This window comes from Sinocyclocheilus anshuiensis, unplaced genomic scaffold (genome assembly GCF_001515605.1).
Source record: "Sinocyclocheilus anshuiensis isolate Anshui unplaced genomic scaffold, SAMN03320099.WGS_v1.1 scaffold1509, whole genome shotgun sequence".
NCBI lineage: Eukaryota > Metazoa > Chordata > Actinopteri > Cypriniformes > Cyprinidae > Sinocyclocheilus > Sinocyclocheilus anshuiensis.
The window spans coordinates 340396-368271 of record NW_015547723.1 but is presented as its reverse complement, the minus strand read 5'-3'; the positions used below and the strand labels follow the sequence as shown (position 1 = coordinate 368271).

Sequence of the window (27876 nt, the reverse complement as noted above, 5' to 3'; positions counted from 1 at the left end):
TTGTGATATTTTCATGTTTATTGTGGGGACAAAACATCACGGATACAGTATAATAATATGCTTATGTCTCATTGTAATCTTTTTCCATGTCTTTTAAATGGGAACAGAGCAAATATAACTTGTATTAGTATTCAGATCTGGTCTAGCACTAATAATTTAGTTAGTGCTTACATGATAACACGTTTAGAGATTTTAAGGAAATATTTAAGTGAAGAGCAAGATACCAAAATCCCATATTCCCTATATGATTTATATAGAAGCATAACACATACACATATATAGTAAGACAATCCTATTCTTTTTTTTAAAAACACGTTTAAATTGAAATGCGGAATGTCTTTCCAGAACATTCTGAAATGTTTACAGTAGAAATGCAGTATGTATTTTGTTTTTTTCCAAGATGGGGAGATTTCGTAATAAACACAGATTTTAGTATAGTTAGTAGCTATATAGGAAATTTACAATTACATTCATAGGATTTTTTAAAGGAGAAATTCCAGGGAACTGCTATACAGCAAAATGGAAAATAAATACGGTTTCACAGCTTTTCGTTCTCAGGTTTTTTTTTTTAGGAGTCATGGTAAACTTGAGTGCAAGAGCAAGAAGGCAAACACTCTTTTTTTAATGTAATTCACATAATGTGCATATTTTATTTAATGCATTGATTGAATAATTTGCCTGTTTACTAAACCAACAGCACGTTCCCAACTGCAGCTTTCCATTCACGTAGAGGCGTTTTATTTGAACACATGTCCGACACCAGTGGAGAAGAGAATAATTCATGTGCACTGATTAGCAAACATGAGAGCATAAGCTACGGCTGTGGAAGAGGGCTTGACTTCAGTGTGTTTCCATTTCTTTAGATGATTTAATATGAATTCAGTTTGAAGGCACAGTTATATGCGATGCTCAACAGATGACTTCCTTTGAAACAGCTTCACTGTGAATTCAGAAATCACCTGCTCAGTTTTGTTCATATACAGTGTTTCAGTCTGATTTTGTAAAAGACAATAAACAAATGTATATTTTTGGATGAAAATGTTGTATGTTTAATTTTTCATATCAAATAATAACAAGATCATCGTTACACTTCCTTACAATAATTAAAAGACTCTACATTAAATAATATTTTCATAACAAATAATAGAAAAGGGAAACAAATAATGTTAAGTTGGATGTTTTCATTCATCTTTTCGTCCTCTTAGATTTCTTGAGACTTCTTTTCTCTTTGTCTGCGCAATTTAACGAAGGCCTGAGCTTCTCTCTCACCTTTCCTGGCCACAAGTAACTTCAAGGTATTTTCACCTACAAAAACAGACAGCATGAGGTCATATTGAATTGCTACATATGACATCTAAAATAAAATAATAAAAAAATATATATAGACACTACTATCAATAAAGTTTTTAAAGAAGTAGCTATGGGTGTGTATATTGATAAAATTTAAATAACTTTTTTCTCTGAATATATTTTAAAATGTAATTTATTACTGTGATGCAAAGCTGAATTTTCAGCAGTCTTTACGCCAGTCTTCAGTGTCACATGATCCTTCAGAAATTATTCTAATATGCCGATTTGGTGCTTAAGAAACATGTATTATTATAATCAATATTTTTGAAGAAACCATGATTTTTTTTTTCGGTTCTTTGATGAATACAAATTTCAAAAGAACCGCAATTGTATCAAATATAATTTTTTTGTAACATAACGTCTTTACTGTCAGTTTTGATCAATTTAATGTGTCCTTGTTGACTAAAAAAAAAGTGTTAATTTTGTTATTCCAACTTCACATTATTTTCTTTTGTGAAACATGATCTACCTGTTAACAATTTTACATAAACAGTACAGACATTTAGTTGCTTAATGCACAAGTAAATGCTGTGCGTCTAACAGGAAGTGACATACTGTTGGGTTTGGGGTGCATCAAAGGTAAGCGGATCTGTGCGGGTGTGGGATTGTTCTGTCCACCTCCGACTCCTGGCACCGCTTTAAGAGAGAGGAACGCCTCTCCTTCGAAGTCATCGCTCCTCAAAGTGTCATGGTCCAGCACCGTCACCATCAGACACGCTCCAGGAGACTGGCACTGATCTAATGAAATGATACTGTGCCCCCCAGAAGACAGAAACTGCATTACAACCATAAAACGACAATCTAAAGCCAGCCATCTCTATTCAGTTTAACAGTTTGTATTTGCTAATAGGCTACCTAATATGGATTGGGCCTACGAGTGCACACAGGTGATACAGGTTACTGAAAGGCTTTAAAAACCCTCAATTTGGGCTTTCCACAAAAAGAGCTGGAAATGGACATTTGAATGTGCCATCCATGTAGTTTTGGAGGAATTAATGTGATTATTCGAGTGTGTGGTAAATAGAAGACTTTATTTAAGAATAAGAGGGATTTTTTTTAAGGAAGCCTGTTTCCGCCACTGAATAAAAAATAAGAGAAGGTAATTGCGACTTTATATCTCGCAATTCTGACTTTCTTTTTTAAATTGCGAGATATAAACTTGCAATTCCGAGAAAAAAAAATCAGAATTGCGACCTTATAACTCGCAATTTTTACTTTATATATGGCAATTGCAAGTTTATATCACGCAATTTTGAGAAAAAAAGTCAGAATTGCGAGTTTATATCACACAATTCTGAGAAAAAATAGTCAGAATTGCGAGTTTATATCACACAATTCTGAGAAAAAAAAGTCAGAATTGAGAGATAAAAAGTCGCAATTACCTTGTTTTATTTTTGTATTTAGTGGCGGAAATGGGCTTCCATACTTTTTCCCTTCAAATTGTGGCTTTTTATTTTAAAATTTTATTTTTTTTTCCTTCAAATTGCGAGTTTATTTCTTGCAATTCTCACTTTTTCTCAGAATTCTGACTTTACATATTGTAATTTTGTTTTTGTGTTCTTTTTTTAATGCCATGGAATAAAAAAAATAAAAAGGCAACTTTTCTAACCATTTTGACTTTTTCCCCACAATTGCAAGTTTGTATCTCACAGTTCTCACGTTTCTTCTTAGAATTGCTCATTTATGTTTCACAATTGCAAGTTAACGTCTCGCAATTTTTTTATTTATAAATTTTTTCCCCCCAGAATTTGAGAAAAGACAGAATTGTGAGATTACCTTTATTTATTTACTTTTATTCCATGGTGGAAATAAGCTTCCATGCTTTTCCCTTTCACTCTTCTATGAATCTAGTAGGTGGGAGCTATGAGAGAAGAGGGTGCATTGTTTGACTTTGGATTCTAAAAATGAACTGAAACCGCACATTTACATACAATTCAAAGGACTCTTCGAACAACGGGTTGAGATCGCAGTTCTTGATTTTGGTGGATCGCGGTTCTACTTGAGGGAACATGTGCTTTGGTTCTAGAGACAGCTGAACGAAAGGGTCACTGGAACCTGTAATGGACAAAATGCAGTTTCATAGACTCAACATAGACTCAGAGGCACAAAGCGGCCAATTCTGATATTCATCTAAAGCAATGACATTCAGATCATTTCAAGTATTGGCAGTGTCAGAGCACCACTGATACAAGACCTACTGGCTCTTGATTTATCAATTTCTTCTATAAATCCCACAGAGTAACCAGCATAGTATAAAATGTGTTTGTCTTCTCACCATTTGAGTCGAGAGGAATTAGATTGACGGCGTTGAGAACCTCTACATGCAGTTTGTTCTCTGAGCGTTTGTATGAGGTGATGAGAGTAACAGCTCCGTATTTCTCTCCATTAAACACTTTCTGTAGGAAATGAAAACAAATCCAGATCAGTAACACTTCGTTGGGTCTTATGGATGATTTCCTGATCTGGGTGATTTCCTCACCTGTTCCCACACCTTTCTCTCAAAGAACTTCTCTATCAGCTGATTACAGCTTAAGGAGTTTTGCGTCAGGTTTGCCCGGAGCGTCTGAGGAAACAAAAATCAAATACTCATATCTGAATGGGAACGAAAGGGAAGAAAACAACACGTGAAGAGCACAAAAGAATAACACTGACCTTATATTCCTCAGTATGTAGTGTTTCAAGAGAAAGTCCATTCCCTTCAGCATGAAAACACTGTTCTAAGCACTGCCAGAGAAAAAAAACAATAAATAAAAGTACATTTTTGAAGAAAATATAAAATATAAGGTGGCTGCCAAGGCATTGCTAAGGTGTTCTGAGTGTTTTAATGTGTTATTATGTGTTCTTGGGTGGATTCTAAGTCTGACAGTTTAGAAACAAACCACACTCTTTGTGGTATCATTTGTGTAATATGTGTAAGTGTAATATTTAGCATTAGGCTAAAAAACTAACCTGCAGTGCGTACAGTAATCTCTGAAAGTAAACCAGGTTACTGTCCTCCTGCAGAGACATCTGATGCAGAATCTTAACCGAGTTCATCCACAATGGAGTAAGAAGACTGAAAGAGACAATTAAAACACATCATGAAGGCTGATCAACTAAAGTAAAAACAACCAAAATATACAGATATAGGCAGGTTGAAAAAAAAACATTGAGATACCTATTAAAATTCTCCTGAACCAAATTCTCATTCATATACTGCAGTTCTTTCTCAAGATATTTCATCAAAGGAACCACGGCCTGGAGATAAGAGAGCCAGACACTCAGTGTTGCAATGGTTTCGAAAAATGCCATTTTATGATTCAGGCTGACAAAACATTTCTCTTACGTCTTCTGTAGATCTGGAGGGAAGCCTTTGACGTGAAGCCATGTTGCGAACATGTGTTTCAATGTCTGTGTTTAACTAAAAAGAGACGCAAGAAACAGTTACACTTGATTTCAAGTCCACTTTAGATCTATTAACTTTGGAACTACATGCCATCTAACTCTCATTACAGTATTAGTAGACTGTTAGGTTAAGGTTACAGTTACAATAAGATGACATGTACTTGCAAAGTTACGTATAGTCAATAGAATGACCATCAAAATAAAGTGTACTCAGATATTAAGCAGACCGTCTAATAATACTCTAATGACTGTTAGTTGATGTAGTAGTTGCAAAGTTACTTACAGTAAGCAAAATGTCAAAAGGTGACTGTCAAAATAAACTGTTACCTCAAGAAACATGGTAAAATGTGTGTTCTGGTTGCTGTGAAAGTGTCTTATTGCACCTTCTCAGGAAGAGCTCATGTAGATGTGAGACTTTAACTGACGCTATTGATGCTGTAATCACAGTTATGCTACCTTTTTCCCGAGTGTTTCAACTGCAGAGCGGATCTCTCGGTTCAGGGCGGACTGTGTGTGTTGCAGCTGTGATGGAAGTGTGTTCTGGAACTGAGTATCTCCAATCACGTGTCGCGTGCGTTCCCGGAGCCCCGCCCAGTTTAGCTGCTGCGGTAGACGTGTCAAAACTGTGTGCAGATGCTCTAGATCGTTCACCACCACGCACAACTAAATATACATAAACCATGAGAAGTTAGGGTAAAACATGCAGATGATCAAGCTAAAACACAGTGCAAAGTTAAAGACCACACACCACATACAGTACCACATCATCATCAGCTCACCATTTTTATTGCACTTTCTCGATCTGAGTCCACAGAGAGCTCCTTCACTCGAGCCTTCAGCATCTGACAGTAAGTTGATGCAATCTTACACACATCCTGTAACAAACAATGCATATTTATACATCCTACAATTCAATGAAATGCTAAACTTTGTGTGTATGTGTACCTCTGTGAGTTTGACCATAAGCATGAAGGCCTCCTCCGGGTCAGGCCAGCTCAACTGCTCCCAGAGCTGAGCCACAGGATGCAAACATGCTACAATGTCCACTGCAGAAGAGCTGTGCTTGATGGGAACTCCTCCGGTCTGCTGCGGCTGCAACTAGAAAAGAGAGAAAGAGAATGTGAGTGTGTAGTTCCCTTCAGCTATTTGAACTTTTTGCTTAATGGGAATTCATAAGTAGAATGACAAAACTGTTTTTACCGAAAAAGTGTTTTAGAGCATAATACCTGATCCACTTGCACAGCTTTTTCCACCCTCTCCATTGTGGTGCTAAAGGCTTTGTTTAACCAGTATGGAAGAGCATCTCTGAAGTCCTTATGGAAACTTGTGAGCTGCAATAACTTCCCCCTAAAAGAGAAATCCAAACTTCATGTTTAAAAGGAGAGTCCACTCAAACTGAAAATTCTGTCATCATTTACTCCCTCACATGTTGTTCCTATATGACTTTTGTTCTTCTGTGGAACACAAAAGATGATATTTTGAAGAATGTTGTTGGCAATCAAGCAGTCCATACAATGTCCATACAGTGAAAGTCAGTGGGACCTAAAACCATTTGGTTGACAACATTCTTCAAAATATCTTCTTTTGTGTTCCACCGAAGAAAGGAATGACGGAAAAGTTCACCCAAAAATAAAAATCTTCTGATAATTTACTCCAATTTAAAGTTAAAAAACGCATTTCACTTAATAAGATGTTAATCAATGAGATCACGTATTTGTGGATTATTGTGATGTTTTTATCAGCAGTTTGGACTCTCATTCTGATGGCACCAATTCACTGCAGAGGATCCATCTTTACTCTCATCTACATTGTGGATGGCCTGAGGGTGAGTAAATTTGAATTTTTGGGTGAACTATCCTAGATGCTAAGGAAGTCAGTACACTGGGTTGAGATTTTAACAGATTTTGAGTACTGCACATCACAAAATAATGTGTAATGTATGTAGCTACCTTACCGAGCCTGTTTAAGTTTTCATAGTTTTCTTAGTCTAGTCTTGCCTTGTCTGTTTTCCTGGTCTCTGACTCACGCCACGTATCTTGGATTAACCCTTTGCTTGCTGTTTCTGACTCTGTTTGCCCCTGCCTGGACCTTTGCCTTCTACCTGGATTTATCTCTTGCCTTGCCGATATACCTGTTTGCCATTGTTTGACCCATGCCTGTTAAAACCACGTCTCTTAATAAAAGCTTGCATATGGATCCGCATGTCTCTCGTCTCATAACAGTAACAACTCAGTTACAGCTGATTATAGGACTGACTGACCTTTTTTGTAAGAAGGCTTTGTCTTTGTGGATGGCTTGCAAGGTGAGATAAACAGGAAACAGGCTGTTTGCCAATGGCTGATCCATTTGATTCTCCAACTGAGAGAGGGTAGCTCGTAACTCATCAGCCAGCTGTTCACACACACAAATAAGGGACAACCAATGATATACTGACCATAGAAAAAGACTGATCAGAGAAAAAATGCACAGTAGTTTTATATATTATATAGTGTATTTCTTGATTCTCACCAGAGAGTCCAGTTTCCGGTAAATCACCGTGAAAACATCCAACTGCACAGCACTGGAAACAGAGAGAGTAAGCCTATTTTATTATAAAGACAGTCATAAAGTCATTACATCTCGTCAGTGACGTGATGGACAGGAATGGCTGTCAAATTAACTGTCCATTAATTTTAGTGGCACAAAGATGGCCGAAAAACAGTTCAAGAACTGTTCAGATTAGGCCTTCTCAATTAAAATATATCCAATGAGCAGCACATGTATTCAGCTCTGACATCCTGCAGAAATTCAATGTTTAGCAGTTAGTTAACTGACCAAATTACAACATAAAAAGCTAAATATTATAGATATTATATATGCATTAGTTCTGTCAGGACCACTTTGTTTGAGTAAGATTATTATAGAGGTCCTGAACTTTATATTTGGCGGCAGGCTTCACTCTGAAGGGTTCAGATTCTGAGCTATCCACAGGCAAACCTCGCCGAGGTTTGAACACCCCCTGAAGCCTAAGCAATTGGCAGATATTTTATATGCAACAGTTGTATATTCCAAGTAGAGTAATACAGTACTGTGGATAAATTTTGACAAATTTAGCATTGAGCTGGATAGATGATATATCTCCGTGGGCGTGCAGTTAAATTATCATGTGTCTGCAAAAGGAGGAGTTGGGGATGGAGGAGGGTAAGCGCATGTCTGTGCGACAGACTATGGCAAGTGTGAGTACAGATGAACTTATTTATCTTATTAATTGTAGCGGGAGGAGTTACGATCAGCTGAGGTCGTGGTCTGCCTGAACTACGCTTGAACTCCATTCGTCGCTCAAACTAGATTTTCATTTTAAAACCTACAGTTCATTATTCTTACCTGACAAACACCTTATTCCAGACATCTTTACTGACTTGAATGTCTTCTTGCACTTCTCCAATCAACCGAGAGAGGGCACTGATGGTCTCTAACGGATCCTGTCAAAGAGCACTTTTGAAGAACCTGAACTCACATCTAAACTTACTGGAATAATATATGTTTTATTCATATATAGAATGAATGCAATAATCTGCATGGTTTCTTACCTTGGTCATGGGTTGATGTAAACCTTTTTTGATGTTAAACCACTCTTCTGTGCCATTCTGGGAGAAAAGGAACATGGTTTAGGTGACTTAGGTGACTAGTCGCACATATAATGCCCAAAAACTGGCCTGTTTGTTCTCATATACACAGAAAAATATTATTTCGGACAGGTGTGCAAAAGGTATTTTACTGTGATGTACAGTATGATGTAAGATATTTATACTGAATAGTTTTTAACAATATTTTGTTACTCACAACAACAGCATCTGTGACCTCAACATGTAAGTCAAACTGAGCAGGATTGAGCTTCTGAAATGCTCGGGTCTTACAAATCTGAACAAGAACTCTACATAAACCACAACATAAGTATACTTTTTGAGAGTTTTGCATAAAAAACAATGTATGTGTACAGTATATATATATATATATATATATTAATATAAAAATGAATGATTGCTAACTTATGTGTGTTACCTGAGCAGTGTAAGTAGCCGTGGTGTTGTTTTAGGAGTTGGAGGATAGATGTCCCTGTATTTGGATACTAAGCAGAGTCCATACTGCAGAAACCCATGTAGAGAGTCACCAAGCTCCTGTTTCTGTTAGCATGCATACATGTTTAACGTGCTTTTAAAATGTTTTCTATTTTAATATTTTTTAAAATGTAACTTATTCCATTGATAGCTTAGCTGAATTTGTATCAGCCACTACTTCAAGCTTCAGTGTCACACAATCCATCAAAAATCATTCTAATATGCTGATTTGGTTTTAAAAGTTTAGAAACAGTATTTTTTTTTTTGAAAGAAATTAATACTTTTATTCAGCAAGGATGTACTAAATGGATATTTCACCCAAAAATGAAAATGATGTCATCATTTACTCACCCTATAATTGTTTGTATGAGTTTGTATAAGTATGACAAAAATACTATGGAAGTCAATGTTTACCAGCAACTGTTTGGTTACGGACATTCTTCAAAATATCTTTTTAAACTCATGCAGGTTTGGAACAACTTGAGGGTGAGTAATGACTAAATAAAAGTGTTTTAAATTAATAAAAGTGACAGACACACATACATACAGTATATGTCACCAACAAAAAAATTACTAGAACAAAAGTATTTGAAATGTTTGTCATGTAAAAAATGTTGGGCTTTCTTGTGACAGCAAAAACAGCTCAGCTTTACCACAGCATGACGATGAGACTTGATGACTTGATATCAGCCTACAACACTGATGATTTATGTGATAAATTGCTAAAAACATCACATGACACTGTTGCAACATCCCTGCTCGTGATGCAGTGTAGAAAGTACTTTCTAATTCTGTAACTACACCCACTCTGAAATCTGTGTGCTTCAGCTTTCATATCACAGGGGCAAAATACCCCTCAAGAATCACCAACCTGCAGGTAGGGGAGTTCCTGTTGGTCCCAGTGGTACTCTATACTGGTTAGCTGCTGGAAAAGCACAGTTGAGTCCACCTCCAGGGTTTGGTAAAGTTTGCTGTAGGCCACCCACTTCCTGTGTAGCACCACAAACAACCCACACATATGCAAAAGAGATTTAAATCCATCAGCATGTGCTCCATTCATTACATTTAAAAAGCACGCTGACACTGTTGAGCTCAGCGTACTGGTTATGCAGTTAAAAGCTGTCCCTAAAAAGCACAAATCGACACTGTCTGGTCTGCTGTTTTTATTTTATCAGTCTTGCTTCCAGATCAGTGTGATGTACAGTATCACATGCTCTTACGCCAAGTCTTGGAGAAAAGGTGAAATGTCATTCTGGTTGGCGTAGTGCTCGAGCAGGGCCGTCCCCTCCCCACACAACTCTCCCTTCCACGGGTTACTGTCCTGAGGGGCGAGAGTAGAGTAGCATTGAAAAACAGAGAGAGATGCAGACAGTGTTGTGAAATGAAAAGCTGAGTATAAACTTTACAGTATATAAAAAGTACTGCGCAGCAGGAAGTGATTTTGATGCTTACACAACCAGTGGATATTTAAGATATTTCATCATGTTTAGAGAAGCTTTCAAAAATTCTCTGTTAAAGACATACCTGTTGTTTGGAGATATGGGCTTGAACAAACTGCTGCAGGATGCCACAGTAGTTCACATAAGGACTCCGTCCAGCACTCAGGGTCTCATCTCTCTGTAATAAATGAATCAAATTCAATTCAAATTAAGGATCTGTCATTCAGTCAATACTGAGTAAATAAAATATCTGAAGTATAATAGTCAGTCTGCAATGTTCATCTCTGGTTTGGTCTGTTTCAAAGGTGCCAAGACCAGTGTACAAGCAGACGCTTTTTTCCAGATTATATCTCAAAACTTTGTCACGCTGAGTGTCTTTCACTTTAGATAACATACTTCATTCACCTCAGTATAGTTTTGTAATTTTATGTGCTTTTGTCCTTTGTATTAGGTTTTTTCTTAAATATTACCATTTAGATTTAATCCGTTTTTATTTCAGTTTCAGAATTAGTTCTTATTTATTTCCAGTTAGTAATTTTAGTGCTTTAACTCATATTTATTGTAGTTAGTTGTCAAGGCAGTTTCATCTCCATCAATGTTTTTTATCTAATACTTAGATTTTATTTTATTTCAGCTTTATTTCAATTAACAGTTTGTTAATACTTTTAGTTTTAGTTAATTATAATAACCCTGCCACACATTCTAATGCATAGATATTTAGGTTCAGTTTTCTAAAACATTTAGTTCAAGATGAACTGAAAATAAGACCACATGCTCTGGTCATTCATACAGTTGCACTTCACTTTTTAAAAAGATATTTTAAAATGACACTTCTTTAAAAAAAAAAGTACTTGCAACACTTTGCAGATCCCCTTGTGATCTTTACGAGTCACCAAACAAATACCACAATTTTGAAGTACTAGACAACTTGATGGCCTGCTGATACAGGAGAAAACAAGCTTTCACCTCTTTATGAATGAATTTAAGCTGAAGATGACACTGTCCTCTGTCTGGGTATGTCTCTGTTCGGGGCTCCAGGTTATACCATGTGTCCTCTGTGCAATGCAGTTCCTGCCCACAACACACATAAGTACATGAAGCACATGCCATGAAACTAAATATGAGAAATTGAGTTATCTTTGTACTTTATATTATAAAATATTATATTATAATACTACTTTAAATATGACATAAAAAGGTATGTGTCTGAGGTAAGAACTGGTAACTGGAATTGATATATGGAAAATCAAATTGATGAGCATTGACTAGTGTTATGCAATATACCTTCAGCTTTAGAACAACATTGCCCAAAAAATCATCCTGTCCTTTCTCTTTTTTTGCATCTTTTATCATCCTGTGAAGAGACAGTGGAACACTCAGAATTAAATTAAATGCCAGTACCATTTATACTGATTATTTAAAATGGTTTGTATTATTTAAAAGCTTTAAAGATTTCACACCTTTTAAGTCCATGGATATTCGTGCGAAACTCATCAAATTTTTGCACTAGTGACACCTCTTCATCTTTGTCCCTATAAAACAAACATCACTGTGGTGCTTAGAATTAAAACATACTATGAAATATACAGTACAATACAACCAGTATTTCTTAATTCAAAAAAAAAAAAAGCAAGTTCATTCCACGCACCACATCTCAATGTGGAAATTGGCATTTGAGATATCTTCAAATTCCCTGTAAAAAGAAGCAAGCGTTCAGACAAAATGATCAATCAATCAGCAAGTTGTATAAACAGCTGGTCAAATACTCTCTCTATGGAAGATATGCCTACTCACAGTTTGAAGGTCTCATCCCAGATGGGGTTGAGTGTCTGTTTCTTTATGGCTGTCTGCAACACTTGTCCTTTAGCTGAATCCCGCACTACTGCTTTCTGAGGTTTATTGGATGATCCACCACCATGAGACTCCTTGTGTTCACAAAGGATCGACAGCAGGCAGTACGGATCGCTGAATCCTGTTGTCAAATATTTAGATACATGTAGAGGCTGTCTGGATAGTAGTTGTTTTAAAATCATGAAAATCCATTATGCAGTTTGTATGTTTATCAATACTAATCTGTAAAATTAACAACCCTTGGTCAAAAAAAAAAAAAAAGATATAATCATACCACTAATGTCCTTTCCCAGAATTCCCTTGGCTTGTTTCACTGTAACCATGAGGCAGTAGATCGGGGCCTGTTCGTGAAGATATTTACATATGTAATTCAGTAAATAACAACATAATAAACATAATGATATACAGACTAAAATAATATCACATATTTTTATTGAGTGAGTGAGTGAAGTGTGACCAAGTATGGTGTCCTTATGTCCCATACTCGGAATTTGTGCTCTGCATTTAACCCATCCAAGTGCACACACAGTAGTGAACAGCCAATGGCTTTAAAGGCCTTTTACATGCGGTATAGGCCTTATACATTACATACATGTGGATTACATTACACATGAGATTACATTATCATATTTTTATGACATTATTCTTACCAGCATGCTCTGGACTTTTTCACTTAAGGTTTTATGTTCATCTTCTGTCATGGTGAATGCCTTTCAGAGAATGAATATTTAAGACACATTTAAAAAAAAAATACAAAATGCAACAATAAAATGAATAACAACAATACTGTAAAATATATGAGACTACAAACAAATCCAGAAAGGTGTGTTACCTCTTTGATATAGTTTTGTAACTGCTTGGCACTGTATTGATCTTTTGTGTGTGGTTTTCCTAACATATGAGTGATTGTGTACAGAAGCTCCTTGTACAGCGGTTTGAGCTGCAGGGACAATAATAGTCATTATTCCACAAAACTCACAGGAAAATACTTGAAGTTATTAGTCTCTGATGAATCATTACCTCCTTCTCTTTATGTCTGTTTTCACTCTCCTCTGGGTTCTCAGAGTCTTTGAAATCCTGATGGTTAAATTATATCGTAGCAAATATAATAATTTGTTTACATTATACATTGTCCTTTTAAAAAAAAATAAAATAGCATCAATAGAGTTTTAAAATCTCTTTTTCAAAAAATTTGTGAGAAATTATTGAATGAATAAGTCCTTACCTTTCTGTTCAGTTTTCTGGTCATGCCCATTCTCCGTGCAGGGGAGGACTGAGAGAGAAAGAAGAGTTTCATTTAAATTCAGAAATCTGGAGAGAAATGCAGAAATTTAGAAAGAAAGAAAGAAAGAAAGAAAGAAAGAAAGCATAAATAATTATACAGTACCTGCCTCTGTCGGATCCGACTGGACCCTGCACTTTCAATGTGGGTCTACAGATATAAACAAATTAAACAAAGAGAGTACTTGATAATTAATGTACAATCTGCAACACTTCTGCAGTCATCAAACTGATATAGAAAGTACATGAAAATACCTTGTCTGCTAGCATGTATTCAGACTAGTGCTGACAAACGATTAATCGCGATTAATCACATCCAAAATAAACGTTTTTGTTTACATAATATGTGTGTGCGCTGTGTATATTTATTATGTATGTATAAATACAAACACATGCATGTATATATTTAAGAAATATATGTTATGTTTATATATTAAATATATTTATATATATAATATAAAATGTAATAATATAAATATATATATATAAAATATATATGTAAATATTTTCAAAATCTATACTGAATGTGTGTGTATTTATATATACATAATAAGTAAACACAGTACACATACATATATTATGTAAACAAAAACTTCTATTTTGGATGCGATTAATCGCGATTAATCGTTTGACAGCACTTTTCAGATACAAAAATGTATGCATAGACTCATTACATCATAACGTACAATATCATTACGTCATAACGTTGTCCATTCTAATTCCTGATATTCCTATTTTTATTGCTATAAAATATCCAGCAGAAATGGAATCATTTATAAAATAATATCTCATAAACCCTTTTGTAATCAGTTATCAAGTGTCGGGTTACACATTGAACATGCCCATGCAAATGTTGTTGGCTTATCTTCTCTGCAGCACTTCCTTGTTATTAGCAGTAAGGAAACTTCATCATGACCCACCATCATGGGTTTAGAATGTTGCTAGTGTGCAGAAAGTAAAGGCACCTTGTTCTTACTGAAAAATATGTGATAACATTTAATAAACGGAATAAATGGTAACGCATGTCCCCTGTAACAGAGACCAGTTTTTTTTTTTTATATGAACTTTTATTTTATTTTATTTTTTTTAACACCAAGACTTTATGTTTAAATGTTTCTATTTATGTAACTGGTCACCATTTCAATTTCTTTTTCTTTTCTTTTTGTTTTGCATTTAAAATAATAACTAAAACGAGTCCTGCAGTGTACAGTGTAAATTCTTTTTTAAAAGTACAAATGTTGTTGCTCGATGATTATGAGGTCACTAAACTGAATGATAATTATAAACGAATTATAAAAACAGTTAAAAGTGTTTTAGTATAGCACTGCAGGTCACTGCTGTCACTGTCATGTCAACTACCCTCAACTCATACCACTGCTGTGAGCATGCAACATATAAAACATTGCTTTGACCCCAGAAAGATAAAGATTTTTTTTTAAAAAGTCATGCATTTTACTAACCTCTTTAGGAGGAAGAAGTAGATTTTCCCCTTGTGTAGATGCCCCATCTTGGACTGGAACCATATTTTACAGCTGCACTCCACACACCTAACCCGATTATTCAGCTCCCCTAGACACAAGCAACGTGAATATGTGACAGATGCTCACAGCTTTTCTTTTGTTATATCAAATAGTCAACCGCCTAAATGGACACAAGTGTTGAGTCTTCAAAAACGTCTCATGCTTATGAGCGCAGTGTTTCATTTAGGGTGCGGAAGTTGGCGTTTCCTGTTAAAGGTCGGACCTGCAACTGAACTGTTCATACAGCAGAAACTGCTACCACGTCGTCTCCTCCTGTTGTTCTGTCACTCCATCTTCCTTCCTCTCTCTCAACGCACCACTCTATGCCACTCACTCTTTATCTTTACGTATTTAGAGTCTATTTAAACCAGCACGGTGTAGTCTTGGTAGCTTCTTATCAAACAGGATGCTCTGCTCTCATAGTTTCCATGGTTTGACATAATGTATGTCACCCGTCTGTAGCTGTAGCACACTAACTTTGTTTGCACCATTTCAAGTGGCTGGTCCTTGCAGTGTGTTATCCATTCTGGTGAATATCAGCAGATAACATTCAGTAATAATGGAGAACACCACTGATTTGCATTAGGAAAGGAAAAAGCTTTAGACCGCAAAGCAACAACGGTGTTAAATCTAACCGTTCCCAAAGTCTCTATTGGGAAGAATCAATGGGAGACTGTGTTTCTTAAAATAAAGATGAACTATTACAGAGCTCATTAATCTGAAGATATTGACTAGACTGGATACAGGATTAAATCTTAAAAGCAACGGTAAAATAAAGTAACGGGAAAGGAAGCCATTTTTTTTTCTAGAAATGGTCTAGGTTTTTTTGTTTTTTTGTTTTGATTTCTACTGAAATAAATTACTGGAAACGAAAAACATAAAGAATACACCAAGGACCATTTGTATTCTCTACACACTAAAATGAAAAATGCTGTACTATGTCCAGAGGCATGATGGCATAATTTTGTTTTATTAAGCATCATTTTCCATGCAGAGAGCATGCCATTTCTGTTGGGTTGCTGAATCAGTAACCTGCAGCAAAAGTTATGATGCTAGTGTTTGGAAAGTCTTAGTCATTCAAATTATTTTTGATCCCACCAACATGTAATTGCATATTGCATTTGTAAATGGGAAATCCCCATAAAACACATTTCCCCCTCTATATTTAGAGATGTAAACTTCCAAGGGGGCTGTTTAAAATATATAAAATAATATACAAAATATAATATAATATAATATAATATAATATATCCTCCTGAGAACCAGAAATAAAAAACTTTGTGAATTTAGTATTTTTTCATGCCATTACATTGAGAATATTGATATGTAATTTGTTTTCCTATTCAATTCTTTTGTCTCCCAAAATGTATAATAAACATGCTTTTAGTCCTGGTGTCCTCTACAGTGGACATGTATGAAATTATGTCCTGTTTCATAACAGGAAGTCATATTTTGATTTGAAACCCCATAACATTTTCCTGAGATGTTGATTTATGACAAACAATTTGAAAATTAATCAGATTTAAATTATAATTACAAAATATTATCATATTTCCATAAGGATGTACAATTTTATCACTAAATTAATGTCAGCCATTTTTAAAAACCAAGGAGAGGGAGTGGCCATGGTGAAACATCCAATCATTTGGTATCCGTGGAAAGCCCTGAGTGTGCTCTGTACAGGACATCCAGACTTAAAACTGTGACATGTGAGGTCTCAGAGAAATTCACTAACATAGAATGTCCACTACAGAGGCAAAAACTCCATAGCTGGGTCTCAGGAGGACATGTCATAATGCTTCCAAACTATTTGTAGTTCCCACTGCGGTGTAAAGAGTAAAAGCGCCATCATGTGGTCATTATGAAGAACTTCTGCTGTTGAGAAAGATGCCGATATGCAAAACACAGTGAAGATTAAATCAGCGCAGAACCGTACTATACATTTATTTATGGCTGGCTTAATCTTTGGTAAATATTTTACTAAAATAGTTTACTTTAGTTTGCATTATAATGCTTATATTCCATCCTAGGTGTGTGGTACATTAGTATTATTGTGTGTTGTGCTATATTGTTTGTTGTAGCCGTATTGAAAGTCATATTGTATGTTGTTTGTTGTGCTGCAAGTCATATTCCTGAATGATAATAAAATTTGAACTCAATGGGAAAGGAGCAGCTTCCTGTCCTTCACAATAACCTTTGTCTTCGGCACGCGCCGCTGGTGTAGTGGTATCATGCAAGACTCCCATTCTTGTGGTCCGGGTTCGATTCCCGGGCGGTGCATAACTTCTTAAACCCCTTCAAATGAAGCAGAAATATTAGCAATGAGCAAGCGTTGATTAACTGGATGTCGATCGACTCTTCATAATCATAATCAAAAAGCACCAGTCGAACATATTAACATTTCAAAATACTAATGTCAAGCCTGTTCACTTTCTGATCTTTTCCGATACAGTATTTCCTCACAGCATTTACTGGCAGTGACGATACAGGATTGTTTTACAGGTATTTAAATAGCTTCTGTTTTTCTTTCACTGTAAACTTATCTGGCTTTTGATTGCTTGCCTTCAGAGACTGCCTGTTGTACGAGCAAATAGTATTCGAGCGCGGGCTGTGAACGAGCATTTCATTGGTTGGACCAACTGAACGAATACGCCCCCTTCGTTGAACACTGAACAGTTGGTGTGGATTGCTCGTGAAAGGGAGCGGAAAGTGTGTAAAAAAACGACCGATAACCAGTGTTGGGGGTAACGCATTACAAGTAGAGGCTTATTCATTTCACTTTTGGTGAGAAAAGGCTTTTATATTTGCCAAAAATATAACTTTTTTATTTTAAAAACAAACAAGCAAGCCCTGCCCAGATTTAAAAAGTAACGCAAAAGTAACGTAACGCATTACTTTCCATAAAAAGTAACTAAGTAACGTAATTAGTTACGCAGTATTGTAATGCATTACTTTTAAAAGTAACTTTCCCCAACACTGCCGATAATAATATACAGTTAGTAGTAACATGTTATTTATGAGTTATATAAAGAAACGCCGGATCCCTTGGGAGCTTTTTAAAGAAGCTAAAACGAGTTTGATCGGCTTGGTGTTTCGATTGAGTGAAAGATTCAATGAATCACTCACCAAATGGCGTATTTCTGAACGAATCCTTTAAATGAAGGGAGTCAAACGATTCGCTTGAATGAATCAAAGCATCTGGCGTACGTTTTTTAGACTAAATGTGGTGTTACCTAATTGTTGCTGTTGTAAAACCATAACGGGATGATCTTTCATTTACAGACACAGACTTCCGCTAACACTTAATCCACAACCACGGACAAATACTTTCTCCACGGAAACTAAAGTAAACAACTGTTTTACTAGGCTCGGTGTACTACTGTTGAAACTGCTACCACTTACTAATATTATATTGGATGATTTTGGCTAATGTTACTGCCTTCTTAGTATACATTTCTTGTATGTAGAAGATAAAAACGCCTGCTAAATGAATACGTGTAAGCGAAGGTAGCTTGTGGGATGTCATTTTGTGAACTGAAGTGCTTCTGTTGTTGCTCGGCAACAAGCGTCATACGTTTGTGTAAAGTCTCTAGGAGGGTGTAACGTTAACTGAAAAGTTTGAGACTTCAGTAACTGTAAAGTCTTTTCAGTGAATCGAATGATTTCTGTTATTTATAATTCCTTACCTATTTATTTTTTTTTTAAATAGCACACTTGAATGGATCTGCACATTTCTAGATCATTAACATGACTAAAGTGAAATGTTTAAGGGGAGAATCGGGTGATTCAGTGCTCGAATGGTCTTGTAAAGGAGAGGATGAGGAGTTCAACATTTGTGGACGCTGTCAGTCGTGTGTCCTCTCTGAGAAACTGCACCACTCCACCCAATGGATGAAAAAGGCTGGAGGAGCATCCCAGAGGAGGTTTCTCACTGGCATCCTGGTGCGGTGCCACAATCTTCAAATCCTGGAGAATCTTCAGAGTGTTTTACAAGTCACATCAGGCAAGGATTTCACATATGCCAGGTCCAGAGGCCAGCTCAGCCGACCCGAGGACTCTATATGTACAATGTATGGAGCACTGGACACAAAACTGAAAGGAATGGACATGTTGGAAACTTGGGAATGGTTTAGGAAGAGCCCAGACTGGATCAAGTCCAAGTATGTGCTGGGGCTCTTGTCTTTATGTGACACCTCTCTTTTGCACATGTTAGGAAATCTGGTGCATATCCTGATTGTTTGGGAGAAACACACATTTCTAAAATTCGGCAGTCCTGGTAAGAATGCACATAACACCGCCAACTGTACAATGATTATGAAAAAATAATAAAAAGCATCACATATTAGCAAATTAAAATTCACGAAAAGGATTTTAGTAAATGGCATGAGCCTATATGATTTCTAGTAAATTATAAGTGGCAAAATCAAAAGGCAGGTCTTGAAATATACAACATGTTGTAAATATAGTACTCATATGAGTTCAGCATTTTTCACCAAAGTATATCCATGTATATCAATGCTTGTAGTTGAAGTGCCACAATACTGTAGTTCTTCTGTAAGCTTTTTTTTTTTTTAAACAGATACATTGAAGGCTTTTAAACATGGTAGTTTTATTAAAAGATATAGTATCTTGCCTGATTATATATTTTTATGCAGATCTCTCAGTTACAGAGTCACGAGTCTCCTACCATTCAGAATCTGACCACACAGATCTAGATCTTCTCGTCCAAGCATGTTCTGTATATGAGCCAGCTGACCTGCCTCAAGCTCACCAGGGCAGTCAAACAGATGTCTTAAAACAGAAGCTTTCAGAACAGTGTAAGTAGTTAGCTTTTTGCATTAGTGATCGGATATTCCATATTAAAGTAAATATATTTATAAGTTGTGGGTCTATTATTCACTTATTATACAGTGAATGACTCCAAATCTCTCAAGAGTATCTGTGATGTGGTTGAGCTGGACGTTCAGAATGTAGACCCCTGGAACAGAAGAACAAAAGGCCAAGATTCAGACTCGGACTGTTCGTATGATCCAGATCCTGCCCTCACTGTCGTCCCCAGGTCGTCAAAATCTCTGTCAGGGGTCAGCCGTCATAGAGATTTTATTCGAAGCCTGCCAGTCGACATTGCAAAGAGGATTTTAGGTTAGTCTAGTTTTTACACACATGAAGCTAATAAGAGATTGACTGTTCAGACTTACGGTCAGAATTAAGTATAAACAGATTTTATTTTAATTATCTATAATGTCTGTCACTTTTCATATTCTCAGATGTTATACATTTAGATGCTTTATTTTAAATTGATTGGTATATGAGTGCATGCTTAGTGCATGTCCTTTTGTTTTCGTCACCTTTGTCTTTTCAGACCTATGAAATAGTCTAGACTTGTGCTGCTATAGAAACAATTGTATTGCCTGTGGACAAGAAGGTTAGGTTGACTCTAAAGCTACTCTTTACCTAGACTAGAGTGTAAAAGACTTAGCAGCTGAACTTAAACCACACTAATGGCAAATATTTTTTCAAGAGCTCTAATTCTAAGAGAACTAATTTTTCTGAAATTACTATTATCAGAAATTCTTGTATCTGAGCTTTAGTTGCCATAATGTATATTTTAACATATAATATAAAATTATCTTTATGCATTTATATTAAATGATCTTTATGCAATTATGCATTTTTCATCCTAAAGGTAGCCTAGCAGCATCCAGACGTATGGACACATAGCAGTTATTTAGACATAATATTAATCTTTTTCTCCTGTTTTACATATTTTCATATTTTTTGTTAATGACACTTAGGGCTTTTGGATAAGGTCTCACTGTACAGCTGCAGGCGTGTGTCCATGCACTGGCAATGGCTAACGGAGGAGGTCTTAACCGAGTTGGAAGTAAAGAAGAGTGTTGAGAAACAGGCCATGACTCTGCAGGTAATACATAACAGAATAAACAATATCTATGTGATTTTTGACATCTCATGGATATCAAATATATCAGTGTAACCTGCAGATCAGCTGGTAGAACGTGGTGTTAGCAATAGCAAGTTCATGGATTTGATTCCCAGGAAACACACCTACTGTTAATATCCATATCTTCAATGCACAATGTGTTGCTTAGGATAAATTTAAAACACACCAATTTTGTGAGTGTGATCATTTATATTTGGTCTGTCTTTCTTTTTTCTGCCACATGAAAGTAGTTCAAATGACTCATGTAACTTTGTTCTTAATGTTACAATTCAACCCTGATCATTTGTATGCATTTTCAGGGTAACTCAGCGTCTAAGGTCAACCCTGTTTATGCAAAGATCTGTGAAGTTGTAGTGCCAATCAGTGAGGAGGACAAGCATGTCCCCAAACATAAGCTGGTACAAAACGCCACCTTTTGCACTCTGAATAGAAACTGAAACACACTTTTTAATATCTTCAGTTTAGACATTGTATAGTTTTAACAATTCCTGTGTTTTTAGTTACAAGAGCAGGATTTGGATTCTATCTACAAAGGCTTTAAAACCAAGACAGTCCAATTGGAAGAACGCAACGTGTACTGTGGAGTGTATAACATATCAGTCCTGTTGGAAAGGTAGAAAACATGTAAGAATATACTGTAAGATACATGTGTTAAATATATAGATGCATCATAGTTTTAATACTTCCTGTCACTTTTTTTGCTCCATTTAGAGAAGATCCCAGTAGAGTGATGCATTATGCTGGGGGGCAGTTAGTGGCGGTTGGCTCCAAGGACCGTATAATCAGGTTGCTGCATGTCCCATCACTAAAAGAGATTCCTCCAGTGATCCAAGGACATGCAGGTAGTATAAGAGCAGTGCTGGTTTGTGAAGAGAGAGACCTAGTTATCAGCGCCAGCTATGACCTCAGTATCAGGTTAGTGAAACATTACTGTGGTTGTTTAACAAAGTAAGATCAGAGACAACAGTGCTTCATTTCTGTACTCCGCTCAAAGGTGCTGGAATCTGAAGACAGGTGTATGTATGATCATTTTTCATGGACATTTTGGGACTATAAACTGCCTGGATTTGTATGACGATAGACTGGTGTCTGGAGCCAAAGACTGTAGAGTTAAAGGTAGGCAGTTATGACCTGTATATAACTATAACAACACAATTCTGTATAATGTCATTATGCCATTAATGCCGAGTTCATACTGCACGATCTGCATAAAAATCTATAATCAGGAAAGATACTATATTTTAATAAATCAACCATGTTTAAAAGCCTTCAATGTATCTGTAAAAAAAAAGTGAAGTGACTTTTTTTTTTTACCCTTTAACATATCCGAATCATGTCCATGATTTTTTTGTGTGTTCATATTGCTAATGTGACAAAAGTCACCAAGTGTCATCTCATTCCGATGAAGCTAAGATTTTTAAAATTTCAAAATACCAAATTTTTCGTCAAAAATGACCAAAGAGGGCCAGAGGGTTTTAATGCATGCCATTACATCCCTGTACTAGTAAATGTGTGTTGAGGCACAATTGCCATTTTGGGATGATCAAATGTGCTGTCATTAGCATATTGTCTGCACTGGCATACTGTACACCAACAGACCAAAGCCTAACAGCTTGAAAGAATATATGTATATCTATTTGTGTATATTCATCACAGTGTGGAACCTACTGACGGGGAAATGCATCGAGAATCTGAAGTTTAAACACCTTAAACCAATCATGTGTGTGAAGATTAATGAAACACTGGTGATCAGCAGCTGTGCTGGAGGTCAGATCAGAATATGGAGCATGGAGACAGCATCACTTATAAGGGTGAGATGCTTCATGATCTTTTACAGAGCACAAGCATGTGTTTTTAACCTTGGAAAAGCTTTGATTTAGAAAAAATAAATAAATATTGGCATTCCTGACCTCAGCAACATGTTCTCTGTTTAACTGCTACTGAATAGTTGAATGCTAGATGTTCTCCCTCGCTTGTAAATTCTTTCCTCATTACAGCAAATCAGTGGCCACCAGGGGGCAGTGCTGTGTCTGTGCATCAATCAGTGGCATATCCTCTCTGGTGGTTCAGATGGGGTGGTCAAGGCATGGAGCACCAACTCTAGCTTCAAGAAGTGCCTGAGGATCTTCCAGCATCCGAAGTAACTAAACAGTTTTGTCATCAGTGACCTTACAGCTGGTCATCCTCATTAATAACCTTTAATACCATAACTGTGCACTTTCAGAAATGGTTTGCTCTCTTGCCTATTCTCTATTATAATCTTTAGAGAGGTGTTGACCATGTCTTTCCTGTTCCTGCGGATCATTACTGGCTGCATGGACGGAAAGATCCGGATCTTTAACTTCTTAACTGGAGACTGCTTGAGAGTTATTAAGACAAACATGAAGCAATGCCCTGTCCTTTCTCTGCACACGCACCACAACACGTGAGTGTACCCTACAGCCGGACATATCATACAATTTTGCAATGCTGTTCTTTCTTATGTTATGTAATTGGAAAAAGATGGTGTAATAAGGTTTGATTGATGTTTTCTGTCATGCTTTCAGTGTGGTTGTAAACAACAGAAGCAGTGTTCTGATGCTTCAGTTTGCGGACGTTCACTGGGACTACTCTGCCAGTGCTGTGAGGAATTTTTTTGAGCAGTCCCACGTCTCCCCTGAGAATGTGCTTCGGAGTGCTGAACGGATGACTCGTGGGAGCTCATCTAGACAAAAAAGTCGTTCCCACCATTTTAAGAGCCTCTCAACCCCCAGTATGCAGCGTGCACAAGGTACAACCTTTCAAATAGATTATAGTCAAATTTATATACAGAACATAATTTATAATCTTTGCTTACAGTGGTTTATGAACTACAATAAGCAACAATTATGTATACTATTAAAATAAATAATTAAATAAATGCGTTGTTTATTAAATAGTTTGCCATGTCTTGCCAAAGAATGAACTAATGTGGCTGACATTCATCATACTTACAGGGGAGATTTGTCATTTCTGCACTACTAACATCACCAAAAAGAATTAATGACAAAAGTAATGACAGACACTCCTGTTTACATGTCAGTTCGCTCCTCAGCCATATTGTTAACACTCCTGGCAGCTCCTATCTACTAGAATAGGGAAAGACCGAAATCTCATAAAACTGTTTTTCAAGTAAAGATTATATTTAAACAGTATAATTAAAATCAGAACAAATTTTGACAAGAAGTATAGTAATTTTTCTTTGGATTCTATGTATAAATGTGTGAGTTATGATGGACAGTGTATAGTTAAGAAAGTTTTAATTGTTCAGGCTCAATATAGCCTGAGAGAAAAAACTGTTTTTGTGTCTGGCTGTTCTGGTGGTCGGAGCTCTGTAGCGCTGACCAGAAGGCAACAGCTCGAAGAGAGTGGGCTGGCTGTGTGGGGTCCAAATTGATTTTCTTAGTATCGAAAAGGAAAAAATGTTGGATGGTGATTTGTTTCAATCCACCGGTTTTTCGTTGGATGGATGCAGATCTAAATGTAAGCTCACAGTCTATTGTAAGAAAAGTAAATATTTGGATAATTCCAGTATATGTCACTAGAGAGAAGTCTGTCATTTCATCAGAAGATCAGAAAGTTATGATATTTTTATTAAACATTATGAGGTCAAAATTGCAAAAAGAAATGAAACATGCATCAATGAATCATTAACATGCATTTAGAAAATAGATAGGGTGAATTTTCTTTTCATGCCGACTTTAACATTGCTGTTTTGTAGCTTTAGATGCTCAGCAGGAGTCCACAAAGACACTCCAGGCTTGTCGTCACAGCAGGGCTTCCATCAGCCCACAGTCTGAGTCCCACGCCAGGCCTCGATCTGTTCTTTCAGCAGGTAGGCCTGTCAGTGGATACAAGGACTTTCAAAACAGAGTCAGCCAGACACAAAGCACTTCCACCAGCAGCTTGGGTAAGAAAGTAACTGAATTAAAATAGTTTGATATGCAAATGTGTAAAAGCTTTATAGAACATTATTTAGACATTAACCCTTAAATGTATGAATGTTTCGCCAAATTCAATATTTTGATCACTGGCAACTTATTCACCACATCCAGCATCAAATGACAGTGACATTTATATTTCATTGCGTAGTATAGTAATTGCTCTGCAGTAAAGCCATTCAGATCAGTTAAATTTTTGCTGATGATATTCGTGTTTTATGCTGCCGTAATTATGAGTGAAACGTCATGTCATCATTGTGTATCAAACAGTGCCACCTTGACGAAAAAAGATGCATTGCTCATATTGAGTCATCAGATATGTAAATATAGTTGCGCAGTAAAAAATACTTACACATTTACATACCTCGGGTCTCTAGCGACCCTATACACTTTTTACAAAAAATTAATCAGAAAACAGGAATTCTTTTATATTTTACTATTTTTTTTCTTGTTATATTGTTTATAATTAATAGTTTGAGGAATTCAAATAAGAAAGTTGATGTCTAACTTAAAAAAATGAAGGAGGGAGAGGGTAGAGAATGATGTCCCGGGTCGCTGAAGACCCGAGGTATGCATTTAAGGGTTAAAGTAGAATGTTCATACATGAAACGTGAGAATAGCTTCTTTATTTAAAGATAAGAAGACTTTTGACACCAAACGTTCAGTACTCAGCCAGAGTGAGAAGGCAGCCAGAGACAGGGTGAGAAAGCGAGGTCCTCACCACCCAATGGCCCAAGACCTAATTCTACTAAGGACCAGCAGCACCCAGCAGGGCCGGTACAGTGACCTGGCAAGGTCCAACATGGAGCTGAATGCCAGAGTACGAGATGCCTGGGGACCTGATTCCTCCAAAGAGCCATCATTTCAAACCACCACCAAAAAAACCTCCGAAATCCATACCTCATTCACTACCCATAGCGTTGACCTCAGCCCTCAGAGCTCCTCACAGTCCAGACAGACCTGCTTCACACCCCACTCCCTTCCCAAACAATCCCAGAGATCATTCAAAGTAGTTAGGCCTAGAACAAACAAGACTGGTCCACTGAATACGACTTCCCCTGAAGATGGCAAGACACCACAACGATTGTTTATGAGGCGAACCTCCATGCCCACACATTGCAATGAAGATTTTGAAATGACCAACAAGTCCAGTTCATATCACGTCCCACTAAACCCCTTCAGGGAGCATGGAGACTTTCAGCTGAGGACAGACACTCAACTGGAGGCTTACATTCAGGAGTGTACCAGACAGCAGCAGATTCACAAATATGGCAGTGGTGATGACCAAGGTAAAACTATTTGGAAGCGCAGTCATTGTCAGCAGTAAGGTACTAAAATCTAAAGGCATGACACTTTTGTCATAGCTAACCAACCATAACTGATTTCTCAGTTTAAAATTGTTTTTAAACTCTATAGAGGTAACATATATAATAACGTAATACAATATTTAAAATGTTATGTTGCATTTGGTAACTTCGGTTGCATTTGGTTGAAAATGTAGTTTAAGAGGGTAACTCGGTTTAGAACATACAGTGGCAACTGGTCCAAGCTGATCATTAGCTAGACCATTTGGGACCAGCAACAAACCATCTTCCAGGTGGTTAAGCTGGTTTTTGAAACATGGTGGTTGTTCTACTAATAACCAGGTAGAAACCATGTTCCAAAACACAGCTAAATTGATGGATGTAGCATTATATCTATGCAATTTGAGCTTATTAGTGCCATGTCTTTCTTTTGTGGCTTTTTTTGTATGCTTGAACATGTTTGCTAGGGGGCAGCAAAGTACAAGTTAAAATGTCCCATGTAAATATTAATCTCAGGGTGGTACATAATTAATTAATATTATTTGAAGTAGTTTTAAAGGATATGTTGCATTACATTGTAATCTTTATACATTTTCTTGTTTAAGATTGTGTGTTTAAGAGTGTGATTATTTCAGACAGTTCATCACCAGTTCTGCATGCATATACAAACACTGACTTTTACCTAATTAATGAGAGATGCTGACAAGAAGTAAACATATTTTGCTGATGTTGGAGAGACAAAATAAATTAGATTTGCCACACACTGTGAGTAAAGAGATCTTTGAAGAAACTGTTTATATCTCTGTCAGAACTCTGTTATTTTATGTCTCTTGTCTTAAGCTGATTCTTATTAGGGAGCTGTTCTAATTTAAAGATTGAAACAGAAAAATAGTTTTGAGATGGGGTTTATTATTATTGAAAGTAGATGATGTGGCAGGCAATGTAAAGCTGTCTGCTTTAAACAAATGATGTTCATCAAATGAACATCGTCTGTTGAGGTTTTCTAATTCCAAAGATAAGTATGTAGCATTTTAATGTTGAGTTTTATGTGAGTTGCATCCAGTGATCTTCATTTTGCATTTTTACCTCTTAATTCTTGTTGTTCTGGTGAAATGACTTTGTATGCCGGACTTCTCCCATTCATTTAGTCTGGTTAAATTCTGCCCCTTTCTTACAATCGACTGCAACCTCGCATTCAGTCAACTGTGTCCATCCAGTCAACAACCAATGGATGGAACTTGAATGTACCTCACAACATGAAAGGAAGAAAAAAATTGTATTACTTCCATTTCATTCCAAATTTAACGTAAAAGCCAAAAGCCAATTAGAATAAAATGGCTTCTGATTGGTCAATGAAAAACAGCAGCCATGAAATTAAAGAAAATTTGTGCTGTTAGCAGTCATACTGTTGCTGCTTTCAGTGCTTCTTTTATTCTGTCATCTCTGTTTAGCCATCTTTCTCCCTTTGAAAATGAACTGAACATAGAGATCAACTCAAAGTCAGTTATCTGTAAGTTTCATAAAACTATTGCCTCAGAAAACATGTTTAGTCACCACCGCTACACAGACAATGTGTTCTTTGGTAAGCCTTCATGAATCAAGCATGGATTGGATACTTCTCTGCACAATACTTGCTGGTGAGTGTCTTTTTCTTTGATTCACTTATTCAAAACAAATGTGTTCACTACAAAGTGATTTGGAGCAGAAATGAGTCATATGATACTTCTCA

The 27876-nt window shown here is 36.5% G+C and overlaps 2 protein-coding genes and 1 non-coding gene across 3 annotated transcripts; 2 read left to right on the top strand and 1 right to left on the bottom strand.

Moving 5' to 3' along the window:
* Positions 1-52: 52 nt before the first annotated feature.
* Positions 53-15089, bottom strand: unc13d (unc-13 homolog D (C. elegans)). Its single transcript, XM_016507127.1, has 34 exons — positions 14863-15089; positions 13509-13553; positions 13347-13394; positions 13142-13198; positions 12954-13061; positions 12772-12831; positions 12396-12462; positions 12065-12242; positions 11919-11963; positions 11731-11802; positions 11555-11624; positions 11237-11341; positions 10356-10448; positions 10052-10152; positions 9703-9820; positions 8776-8897; positions 8557-8647; positions 8304-8360; positions 8098-8195; positions 7243-7294; positions 6995-7125; positions 5961-6081; positions 5680-5832; positions 5514-5609; positions 5191-5397; positions 4676-4750; positions 4508-4587; positions 4300-4405; positions 4003-4074; positions 3830-3913; positions 3626-3746; positions 3282-3405; positions 1906-2102; positions 53-1305 (listed from the first exon to the last, which is right to left on the bottom strand). Exons 1-34 carry the CDS (start codon positions 14923-14925, stop codon positions 1202-1204), a joined length of 3321 nt encoding a protein of 1106 aa, XP_016362613.1. The 5' UTR covers positions 14926-15089; the 3' UTR covers positions 53-1201.
* A 2042-nt stretch (positions 15090-17131) lies between these two features.
* Positions 17132-17202, top strand: trnag-ccc (transfer RNA glycine (anticodon CCC)). Its single transcript has one exon. It is a non-coding gene; the product is annotated as a tRNA-Gly (tRNA).
* Positions 17203-18669: 1467 nt separating this feature from the next.
* On the top strand, positions 18670-26614 carry fbxw10 (F-box and WD repeat domain containing 10). The gene is made up of 12 exons (XM_016507122.1): positions 18670-19198; positions 20718-20845; positions 21184-21282; positions 21385-21497; positions 21596-21799; positions 21879-22000; positions 22541-22695; positions 22882-23024; positions 23151-23309; positions 23431-23654; positions 24624-24812; positions 25479-26614. The coding sequence occupies exons 1-12, from the start codon at positions 18670-18672 to the stop codon at positions 26168-26170; spliced, it is 2757 nt and encodes a 918-aa protein (XP_016362608.1). The 3' UTR covers positions 26171-26614.
* The last annotated feature ends 1262 nt before the right edge of the window (positions 26615-27876 follow it).

Excerpts from the sequence above, each read along its gene's own strand:
- unc13d (XM_016507127.1), bottom strand. The coding sequence starts at position 14,925 with ATGGTTCCAGTCCAAGATGGGGCATCTACACAAGGGGAAAATCTACTT. Across the intron at positions 5,610-5,679 it reads TTATGGTCAAACTCACAGAG|GATGTGTGTAAGATTGCATC; the intron begins GTACACATACAC and ends TGTTTGTTACAG. Across the intron at positions 4,751-5,190 it reads TTGAAACACTCGGGAAAAAG|TTAAACACAGACATTGAAAC; the intron begins GTAGCATAACTG and ends GTCTCTTTTTAG.
- fbxw10 (XM_016507122.1), top strand. The coding sequence starts at position 18,670 with ATGACTAAAGTGAAATGTTTAAGGGGAGAATCGGGTGATTCAGTGCTC. Across the intron at positions 23,655-24,623 it reads CAGTATGCAGCGTGCACAAG|CTTTAGATGCTCAGCAGGAG; the intron begins GTACAACCTTTC and ends GCTGTTTTGTAG. Across the intron at positions 24,813-25,478 it reads CACTTCCACCAGCAGCTTGG|ATAAGAAGACTTTTGACACC; the intron begins GTAAGAAAGTAA and ends CTTTATTTAAAG.